The sequence below is a fragment of the Solanum dulcamara genome, chromosome 1 (genome assembly GCF_947179165.1).
Source record: "Solanum dulcamara chromosome 1, daSolDulc1.2, whole genome shotgun sequence".
In the NCBI taxonomy this organism is placed as follows: domain Eukaryota; kingdom Viridiplantae; phylum Streptophyta; class Magnoliopsida; order Solanales; family Solanaceae; genus Solanum; species Solanum dulcamara.
The window spans coordinates 1,023,180-1,034,705 of record NC_077237.1 but is presented as its reverse complement, the minus strand read 5'-3'; the positions used below and the strand labels follow the sequence as shown (position 1 = coordinate 1,034,705).

At 36.4% G+C, this 11,526-nt stretch overlaps 1 protein-coding gene across 3 annotated transcripts; it reads right to left on the bottom strand.

Moving 5' to 3' along the window:
• Positions 1-506: 506 nt before the first annotated feature.
• On the bottom strand, positions 507-11,466 carry LOC129896094 (transcription initiation factor IIF subunit alpha). 3 transcript variants are annotated; one of them, XM_055971921.1, is made up of 11 exons: positions 11,348-11,466; positions 11,065-11,243; positions 6,795-6,950; positions 6,298-6,443; positions 5,826-6,196; positions 5,266-5,378; positions 3,603-3,737; positions 3,096-3,308; positions 2,645-2,851; positions 923-1,011; positions 507-823 (listed from the first exon to the last, which is right to left on the bottom strand). In XM_055971921.1, the coding sequence occupies exons 2-11, from the start codon at positions 11,233-11,235 to the stop codon at positions 811-813; spliced, it is 1,614 nt and encodes a 537-aa protein (XP_055827896.1). In that variant the 5' UTR covers positions 11,236-11,243; positions 11,348-11,466; the 3' UTR covers positions 507-810. The 3 variants fall into 3 exon arrangements, with proteins under 3 accessions (XP_055827896.1, XP_055827911.1, XP_055827904.1); XM_055971936.1 differs by having other exon boundaries at positions 11,163-11,243; XM_055971929.1 differs by lacking the exon at positions 507-823 and having other exon boundaries at positions 919-1,011.
• Positions 11,467-11,526: the final 60 nt, after the last annotated feature.

Genomic DNA, 11,526 nt, shown 5'->3' with positions numbered 1-11,526 from the left:
AGAACCATTTGGATTATTGCCTCAATGTCCTACCTTTAAGCAAGGAATGATCTACACAGAGAGTTTGATCTCTCCAAAATCACTTATTTAGTATTTACTTATTAATATTTGCTTATGTATGATCGAGAGAAGACTCTCTTTTCTTTTATTCGAAAATCATGTAACGACCTCTAATTATGATATGTTGCTTTCATTTAGTATTTAATTGAAACTCCTCTCTTGTTACCTGAGCTCTGTTTTGATCTCTACTACTTGCTAGAGCTTTTTATCTTTTTATTTTTTTTATATATATATTTTTAATAAGGGTAATTGGGTAAAATCACATCTATCATTTATTGTTTCTTAATCCCCGTGTCAAGTCAATAGAATTAATGTTTAGACAAATATGTCAATTAGTTTGAGTTTTCCCCAGGAACCAATTTTTAAACACTACTTTGCATACAATATTTTGTGCGCTTAAAACTCAACTAATTGACATATTAACTATGAGATGTAGTTAAACAACATTTGTATAAAATTCTTCTCTTATATATAACATAATTTCTGTCCTACTAAACTCGATTCACGTCGCATTTTCGACTAGGAAAACATCTACCTACGAGTTTATCCAACCCTTGGAACAGATTTATTGCCCATTTTTGGCTCATTTGCCTACTACCACGATCATTCGAGACTATAAATAACAAAGCAAAGCTTGCTCATTGTATAAGGTTTAAACGTCGAACCAAACATGAAGTTCAGTTTCTTTTCCAACCCAATATGTTCTCCCAAATCTCGACCAATTTGTAGCCAATGCTATTTTAGTTTGTCCTATTGATTTGTCCTGTCAAAATACAAAAGAGAGACACTACAACTTAGAAACTACAAAATCATGGAGTTGCCAACGTGTGAAAAACATAAAGACATCAAAATAAATATTCACCTCTCTCGTAACACGACATAGCTACTTCCTGAAGAAGTCTTCTGTATCTTGGAGATCTTCCTCAATACTTCAGCAAAAGCAGCCTTATCCTGCACCAATGTAGTTAATGCAGTCACGTAAGGGAAGGAGGAACCCACAAAAAGTAAAAAAAGTTCTAAAACTTGGCCGACATGCAGCTACACTGGGGACCTCTCATTTCAATGAACATAAACATGGATGATAACAAAGAGGATAAGGCTATCTGAAGTCCCTCAAACTCAGGGAAGTTTTCTGTCAGCTCAACTTGGAAATCCATCAGACAAAAAAGAGATATTAACTTAATCTACAATAATTTATGGGATAAAGGATGTGCATTTCAAGATGTCCTCCATGTTGTGGAGGGCTATTGGCAACAGGCTCTCTACTGATAATAAAGTAGCAAGAATGGGAATTCCGTTGTCCCCTCAATGTTACTGCTGCAACAATACTATCATTACCACCGAATTGGAAGATGTCAATCACCTTTTCTGCCTAGGTGACCATGCTAAGAAGACATGAAGTTTGCAGGACCATTAGGCATTGGATACAGACAGAACAACATTAAAATGCAACTGCTTAGCTGGTGGAACCACAAGTGCAATAACCCGATAACAACTTACATTACCAAAAATCTGCCTCCTATCATTTGTTGGGAGATATGGAAGTCCAGGTGTAGTAATAAATTTGAGGGACTTAAACCCTCAATGTATAGAAGTTGTTCTAACAATACCAACTCTATTTTGCAGATTACTAAGAAGCAGTTCAGCAAAGCGAACTTGGGGGACACTTGGAGCAGTCTATGCCAAGTGTGTGATGCAACAATTCAAAACACCACTACTATTTCAGACACATGGATCAAACCACCTGATCTTAAGGTCAAACTCAACGGTGATGGTAGTTGCTTGAATGGACATTGTGGAGGTGGAGGCATTATAAGGGACCAGCAAGGGAACTTCATTGTTGCACACTCAATTTCCTATGGTAATGGAACTAGCAACACTGCCGAAGCAGAGGCGATTCTTTTTGGATTAAAATGGTGTGCTGGAAATGGCCTAGACATTGCCTTGCTTCTAACCAAATGCATTAAAGAGGGAATGGAGGCCTCCATGGAGGATACACAACCAGATAAAGGAGATCCAGAAGATGATTGAAGATCACAGTTTCAACATCAATCACTGTTTCAGAGAGGCTAACAAACCAGCATATAGCCTTGCAACCTTAAGCCACAGAATTGAGGGAATAAGAATCTTCAACCTCTTCTCCGATCTTCCTATCCATATCAAGGGTCTAATCAATGTGAATAAATGGAATGTACCCTCATTTAGATCAAAACCTATAAAACCATCCAATGTAATATATAACCCTCCCTAACCACGCTGTTGTTTCTTCTTTTTGGATAGCATATAGTATGGAAGTCTCGTCACTGATCATGACCATGTCTAAAGTTTGGAATGCCAAACTCAAATTGTAACTTTTTGCACATCAATGATCAACGGAGATTTTTAACTAAAAAAAAAAAAAACTAACTGGGGACATCTAATTGTGCTATACATTTTTTCAGATGCCATGATGCATATGGTCAGCAACAAAAATCTCAAGTTAGTAAATCTTTTATTTCAGGCTTTCCCTGCATTTACAAGCCTAAACTATACGTCAGTGAGACACAATGGTCAAATCTATCTCCACAAACTAGCCTGGTCATACCTCTTTACATTTCAAACGAGATTTAAATTGGCTGACAAGATCCTGTGTGGTCACTGGTTTTCTCTGCAATAGAACAGCTCTAATTTCATCTTCAGTAACAGGACCTGTGGCAGGACTTGGAGCAGTTTTGGAAGAGGGTGATGCACCCTTTGGAAGAGAACTGCTCTTTGCAGTAGATGGGGTTTCTTCTTTCCCAGGTTTGGCATCCTGCACGATGTGAAGAGAAGGAGATCAGCAATAATATAATAAGAGAGGAAATAAACCCTCCTTAGAAAATCAAGGAGTTGGTTAATAGTAGTCTCAAAATCATAGTTTTATTACACAGTATGGGGGTAACAAGCGGTTGTCTAGGTGAGTGTGAAACTTGATTAATTGATATGCCTAGATAGCATCTTATTTTAATGCAAAGTACCACATCATGGAAAAAGCAAATAAATATCATATCACTTACCGTTTCTGTTTTCACTTTTTTCAAGGGAGCACCATTAGTTGGTTTTGACTCATCTCCATTAGCTTTTCTTTTAGTCTTAGCTGACTTTGAAGTTGGAGTTCCACGGTTGGATCCAGAAGCAGCTGGTTTCAAAGGACTGTTGGTCTCAACCGGCTCTTCTTTAGGAGCTTCCTTCGGCTTAGGAGCTAATACAGGTGAAATATCCTCTTCTGTCTGATAAAGGCGGAAGAAAAAACCATGGAGTGAGAAAACAAAGTTACTTGATGCAAAAATAAGCAAATGGAGGAAGCCACCAACTTCGACCACTCCAAACTGGGATGAGGAAATAGTGTAAGGGCCTAGATGTCACTTTATGACAAGTTTAAGAGCCCACTTATTTGCCCCTAAATGTATTTGCTCTCTTGACTGAGATAGCAAATACAAAAAGAAGAAATAGTTCTGTATCCATCCAACACGAAAAGTAAAAGAAAACCTTCACTTAGAGACCAATAATGAATCAAAACTTACATCATCATCATCATCGTCATCCTCAGCATCTGATTCATTCAATCCACTGGCTTTTCCAAGCAACTTTTTCAACTCCTTTCCAGATTTGCTCAAACCACCTCCCTCTTCTTCACCTTCCTCCTCGTCATCTTCATCCTGGGCCACACGAAGAAGGGACAAAAGTTATTATACAAGAGTCCACATCCATAGGTAGAGAAAGAGCGTTAATGCACAAAGTAGAAAATAAACCCGAAAATGCTTCCTCAATGCATAGTCCTACTGAATCTCTGTCCAAGTTACAAGTACTATTCACATATACAGTCTCATTAACGTATAAAGGTAGAGCTCCTCCTAAAAACAAAATGTTATACCCCAATTAACGGACCACAAACAAGTGCAATGGTCCATTATCAAGAGCATTCTTAGTATTCATAGAAAAGGAAATTTTATTGACTTCTACATGCATCGCAACAGAAGTACGTCTATTTACACTTCTAATCTGTGCTGGGCAACGCTCCCTACATCCTATAGGCAACAAAACCATGATCAAGGCCAGAAAAAAGATATAGACTATTTTTTGTATGGTCTGGACTTCATTGCTTTGTCAATATCTGATTCCCTTGATGGGGATAGTTAACTTTTTAACTTGCATGGCACATCATAAAAAACCAACATGAAAGTTGTTACATTGCACATTTGCAGCACCAGGAAAAAAATGCTATAATATTTTCTAATTCTCCAAGTAAGACGTTTCGTAGGATGTCAAAGTTCTTTAGTATGGTGAAAATTTGTAATCTCAAGAGAGTCCAGTCCCAGTTAGAGGTAACAAAAGTATGAACAAATTCAAACTCACTTGTGTGGTAGAGTAAAGCAAAAAATCCCCCCACCCCCACCCCTATATATATACTATATATATAAAAGAACGAACCCTTAGTGAAATGTCATAACCTTTTTTACCCTTAAAAAAAGATTTTATGTTGGAAAAAATTGTCATTTAATAAATTTTCTAAAATTTAGGGCTTTAAAAAAACTACTAATAATTATCGAGTTCGGATGCTTGTGTGATCATGTAGGATTTCACTGGGTATGTTGTTCTTGGGTACTTGTGTGATCACTAAGGCATGAATAGGAAAAGGAACAGGAAAAGGATATAAGTTTTAGACCTCTCATAAGTCATAAAACAATAAAATAAGAATTTTCAGTAGTTCGTAAACTATCAGACACAAATTAAATATTAATTGATTAACATGCATGAGATATACATACAACACACATATCCAAGTGCTAAGTACTTGTAAAGTTGAATGGACCTTCTTATCTTTTAATCAAGCACTACATATATTACACGTATGTTACTTAAAAAAAGTTTGTTCTCATTCATGTGAAGTAGACGCGTACACAGAATGCATGTACCACTAAAAGCATGAGTTACATTCATGAAATATTGATCAGGCACAAGTTATTTATATAATTTTTCAAAAAAATTATACGCATTGATAAAGGTACAGATGCAAAGTGCGTAACTAATACTAGTAGATACAATAAAAATATGCCACTGGCTTTTTGAATAAGCTAGTTATCCAATAAAGTTTATACCCCAAATACATGTTACATAATCCTGCTGGGTGCAGCATGATGTGGAGTCATTCACTAGCAGAATTTCAAAATTCCACAAATAACGAACCTGCTTTATCTCTGGAGGAGCAGGAATTTCAGGAGCCAAATCCTCATCCTCACGATCATTCCCAACAGCCTCATCATCATCCGTAAAAATCTCCTCATGCTCCCAGTCATCCCCTGGAAAGAAATGAGATCCCTTCAGCGGAAACAAAAGAAATCTGACAGCAGACGCTGATCAAATGGTGAAGAAACAACCTCATGCACTCAAGGAAAAAGAACAGCCTAAAGATGAACAAAGTCCCACTCTAGAGTGACAAAACAGCCATTATAGACATTTTTCTGTTAGAAGTCATTCAAGTTCTTAAAACCAGGAAAGGAGAAGAGATAATTGTGAACTGCGGTAATTCGCGGACATTAATTTACAAGAAAATGATGTAAACAGTTTCAAACAATGATTTCAAAGAGAAAAATTCCGGGAGAGCTCTATAATGCTAGCTGAGAGCTAGACAGAGAAGGATATTGAGGTTTCCAACCATTTAGAATGAAAACACAGGTCATAGATTACTAGATAATTACGTCAGTGGGTCGAATCAGTGAAGCATTCTAGGAAGAAGAAGGTCTTACCTTTTTCAATATCATCATCATCGAGGTCAAGATCGCCCCCTCTAGGACCCTCTTCATCATCATCAATGCCTCTTTTGTTGAGTCCCAACCTGTTTTTCCTAGCAGCCTCTTCTTCCTCATCTTCATCCCCATGGTCTGACGCATTGCCTTCGTCCTCATCACCAGAAGTTTTCTTACGCCCCCTTGTCCCACCAGATCCACTTTCTTTGTCATCAAATCTTTCTACTTCACCGAAGGCAGCAGGTCCATTGTTTGCTGCTTTCATCATCCATCTCTGGTACCCATCTGCAGTTTTTCTTCTGTTTTTCATTTTCTCTTCTGCTTCCTCCAGAGTAAGTTGCTTATATTGGGCTACTTTGCTGAAGTTATACCTAATGACCAAAAAAAAGAAAAGGAATAGATGCAAATCCAAGATCTAAAAGAATATTTATGATGTCAAAGCTACATAAACAACAAAAACTCAGATGCATACCAAGAACCAGCGGGAATAGCAAATAACTCTTCACCCTGCATCATCAGTAGATAATATTGTGCTGACTGTGCTCCCTCAAGATGACCATGGAACTGAAATTGACCAGTTTCATCCTCTAATAGCCATGGTTTATTCTTGTACTTCTCCTGCAATTTCATAGAAAATAAAGGTCATAAATGAACATATAAGACCCACCACTAAAGATCACAATTTGACAAGAACAGAACAACAGGCATCCATAGTAGCATACTTATGATCCAAGATGTTGAGCATGTGGTATTTCTATATTACATTTTCACAGTAAAGATGCTTTTTTGATAAATAGACTTTGAAACCTCCTAACTAATCTAATTATATTTCTCAGGCTTCTGCCTAAGAGGCTTCATGGAATAGTATGTATGATATCCCTTCAGCATCAAGCAGATTCTCAGACATGCATAAACAGACACACACACACAATTGATGCAACGCGGATGATACTACTAAATATTCCATACCCGCAAAGTATCTGTAACTTGACGTCCTTGCAAACCTTCTTTTTGTAAAGTCCATTTACTGTCATTCTTCTTTTTTGAAAATTTAGGTAAGCCTGAAGCAAATCTAGCAATGAAATGATTCTTGTCATTGCTGGAGCAAGCCCGAACATTATACTCCTGCACATAAACATAATTTTAATAGACAGTCTTATACCCAATTTGCACAATGGATAAAGCAAAAAATGCATCAGAGACAATATCTTTCATGAATTGACACACATTAAATGCTTTCGACAAGAAAATTTCAGTCAGCACTAGCTACCAAAAGTGTGGTCTCACCAAGCGTCTAATTGATATCATTAACACAATTAAGATGCTCACTTAAATATTTTGGAAAAAAAATAGAGCAAATCAAATCAATTCAGCAGCAGAAAGATAAGAACTTCAATTCAGCAGGCAGCAGCGAGCACATCCTAAACTTGAGATTGGTCTAACACACTTTACCTCTTTCATCTGCTAAATGCATCAGCCTTCACAAAGTTAATATCAGTCATGCTCATGAAATAACTGCCTTCATCAATAATTCCAATCAATAGAGCCAGAACAATTCTAAGTTAATTTATGATCCAATTACACAGAATTCTGCAGTGGTGAACGTTGAATATTTTGAAGAAGTACAAAAGGGTTAATTTGCTTCTCAAACACATGTTACAGATCAATAAATGTAACCTTTCTCTAGGCTATACAATACTGCCTATATTCCTCATCCTTCTATTATTCTATCCTCGTTCAGGTCTCAGATAATCTTAACAAACGTAAGAAGGAACTAGTTCACTCATTAAATGAGTATAAGATCAAGACATTTGTCGATGCCGGTGTGGCAAATAGTTGTGTTTAACAAATGAGAACATAATCAGGAAAACAAGGATAAAAAAGATAACCAAAAGAGAGAAGAAAAGGATGAATATAAGAAAACGTAGTGAAGAAAGTATAGGGTGGCAGAAACTCTTGATCTTGGAGGGAAAAACAGAGGAAACGATAATGTGCTTGGGTCAAACTAAGGTAATGGGAGGATAGTATACTGATGTAACCTACCTGTATGTGTCAAACATCTTCTACCAACCATAGCTTACTTTATTGTCTATAGAAAACAAAACGTGAATCTATTTTAATCAAAGGAGTCCTGCATAATAAAAAAGTGAAATCAACCTAGTTGGATCAAAACATCAACTTTAATAATCAATTCTCCAAATATTTACACATATGCATGCAACTCCACATTGTTGAGTGACAAAGTAATCTACTGTTCTGGCAGAGGCAGCCTAAAAGTTGGTCGCCTTTGCCATACAATTTTATTTATCACTTAGTAGTTAGCACAAGCAAAAGGCATACCCCATTGACTTTCTATATCCACAACGTTTTGAATCTCTCAACTAAAGCAAGAAACCACTAGCATCCCTTTACACTTTTACAGTCACTGCACTCTCAGATAAACACCATCACACTCAACCACACCGATATCTCTACATAAGCAAAACCTAGATTATGTCCACCTAGCCAATTGCCTTAAACAGAATGAAGGACATAATGCTTCAATGCCCGAAAAACCCAAAGGTAGCCACAAACTCAGGCAAACACTCAGAGAAACTACTAGCATCTATCAACTACGCTCCAATTCCAAAACTAGTTGGGATGGACAATATGAAGACGCTGCAGAAACCTATCTGCACCATGTCTTTTCTCCAAACAGAAAGAATATAACTCCAAGAGGAAGCCTATTCACAATTGAGACATTAACTCACCATGGTTAACAAAATTTTAAGTAATATACACACGTTACACTGTTGTGGCAGAAGCAGAATTTTCGCGAAGGAAATTCAAAATATACAAAAAGTAAACATACAAAGAAGCCCAGGTTATTCAACATCTACTATTTATCCATAAAAACAATAATTTTGACCGGAATAATTATTTCATGAACCCCCAGTGCGGTACCATAGCTCCGCTCATGGTTGTGCATACCCTTATTTATTTGTAACAAATATGGGGTATCTTTTTTCCTAAATCCATGACACATTCCACTCTATCTATGTAGACTCATTTCATTCCAATATTAGTAAGTAATACACAGATAAATTCACCTAGAGAAAATAGCCAAATGCCCCCCAACGTATTAACCAATTCTTACCTACACACCTGTACTTCACGGGGGTCCTATTACCCCCTCGGACTATTTTGTAGCGAAATTATTTGCTCCCTAAATGCTGAGGTGGCAAAGAAAGTGTATTTCACTTTCTCAAAGAGAGTGAGAGACAAAAAAAATTATTAAAACTTTAATTTTATAAGTATTCCCTTTTTCTTTTTTAATTTTCTGATTTTCTAAATTTATTTATACTACCTTTCTCTTATTTCGAAGGGGAGCCTTGGAGTAACTGGTAAAGTTGCTGCCATGTAACCAGGAGGTCACGGGTTCAAGCCTTGGAAACAGCCTCTGGCAAAAATGCAAGGTAAGGCTGCGTACAATAGACTCTTGTGGTCAGGCCCTTCCCCGAACCCCGCGCATAGCGGGAGCTTTAATGCACCGGGCCGCCCTTTTACCTTTCTCTTATTTATCTTTTTTATTTTACTTTGTTTCTCTTCTTTCTTCTTCTCTTCAACACTTTACAGGATTTAAGTTGCCGGAAAATAGCATGGATTCACATAACTATTCAGTTACCTCTAACACTACCTCATTTCTTTCTTTTTTCAAAAAATATCAACTTCATTTGTGAAAATTACAAGTAACATGGAATCAAATTAAAATAAACACTTTTTCATAGCTAAATGTTCACAAGTCCGAAGAACACAAAAGAAACAATATAGAGGAAACCCAGTTGAGAAAACAAAAGTAACAAAGTATCAAACTAAAATTTAGCACTTTTTACAATTAAATTTTCACTATTTCGACTACAAGAAGCAAAAACGGACAAAATTGAAGAGACCCATATTCAAAACAGATCCGAAAATTAAGCATTGTACAAATACATAAACATCAAATTCTTCAACTTAAACAACTCATGAAATTTCTCATTTCAGATTGTTGTAAGCAGAATCAATGTGCTCAAGACTTTAAAAATCCAAGAAAATTCCAAGAATTTCATCGATCAAATTTACATCCCTCATCCCAATATACTTCACGCTTTTCAGTTTTCCAAACTCCAGTGATATTCTCATCGGAGAAAACCCATTAAACGCCAAATTTGAATGTTCAAGATTGGCTAAGTTATCAATTTTTGTCGGAAAAATATGTTCAAATGCAGGTACATGTTCTACAGCTCCATTAATTTTTTGATTACCGATGAAATATCTTGGTGAAATTATTTTCACCCAGATTAAGAAACTGGAGTTTTCGAAGCATGTGAATATCCAATAATATGAGACCCACAAAGTAATTATGTGAAAGGTCCAAATGCTTTAGATTAAAACAATGGTATAGAAAAGTTAGAAATTATCGGGAAAGATAATTCACCCCAAGATTGAGAAAAAAAATTGAAATCACAAATAAAACTTGAAAATTCACTTAAATGAAAACCTTTGAAATGTCAAAGAAAAGAAGAAAGGGCTTAAAAAGAAAAGGAAAAAAAATTTGAAAGAGAAATATAATAAAGAAAAAGAGTAATAATTGTTTTATTAAAATATATATATATATATATTACGTGGCAGGCGCGTGTAGATCACTGCATAACATAAGTTTGGGTATGACTTTTTAAGGGGTATATATTTCACTTTTAAAATGTTTAGGGGTAATAGTACCCCCGAAGTATAGGTGTGTAGTTGAAAATTGGCTAATCATGGTGTCTGGGCCAACTTTCTCACACCTCGACTAATTACATGAGATATCTGTCACCTCCCACCCGCTAAGGATACGAGGCAACTCTGCTGGGATTTGTAGCTAAGACCTCACAGTCTCAACTTTTTTCATTGACCTTTAGCCCACGTCCTTGGGTGCAAATTCACCCAAATTTTAGTACTCATGGAAAGTTCAAAACAGAAAACCTACTCAAAACAAACATGTAGGTGTAAAGCCTCTATCTCTGAGTATGTTGTTATTGTTGTACTCAAAACAATCGCATAACCTTACTTACTTGTAGCAAACATAGCGTATCTTCTTCCTAAATCCTTGACACACTCTCCTCCCTCTTTATATGCAGGCTCATTTCATTCCAGTTTCCGATACTTGTTAGCATATTATACACAGAAATCTTCACCCAAATTTCAGTTCTCATAGCAAAATTAAGCACAGAAAACATACTCGAATCAATCTCGTAACTGGAGTTCCACACTCATAGCACTTATCACGCGTCTCAGCCATGTTTTTTCCACAAGACAAACAGAGAGTCAAGTGCTTACATGAGCTTCCATACAGATCCGACGAGGAACCGCACCTGCTACATGAAGGTTTCAGAATCAAATCTATCGACATTACTCTACCTGCAAATCCAAAAAAAAAACTAAAAATCATTCAGTTCATCAGAATTAGGGTTCCGCATAAGCGATTCGATTAAGGAATATTGACTAAATAATCGAAAATTCACCGTTAATTTTGAAGTTTTTTCAATTTGTTTTCTTCGTTTATGGATTTTTGATTTCTCGTTAAGGAATGTTCGTTAGATCGAAAGGGGGTTGAAGAGGAAATGAGAAATGAGTTGAATTGATTGAAGGGAAAACCGGGTATTTATAGATGGAACCACGCGAATCCGGAGTGATTTTTTGG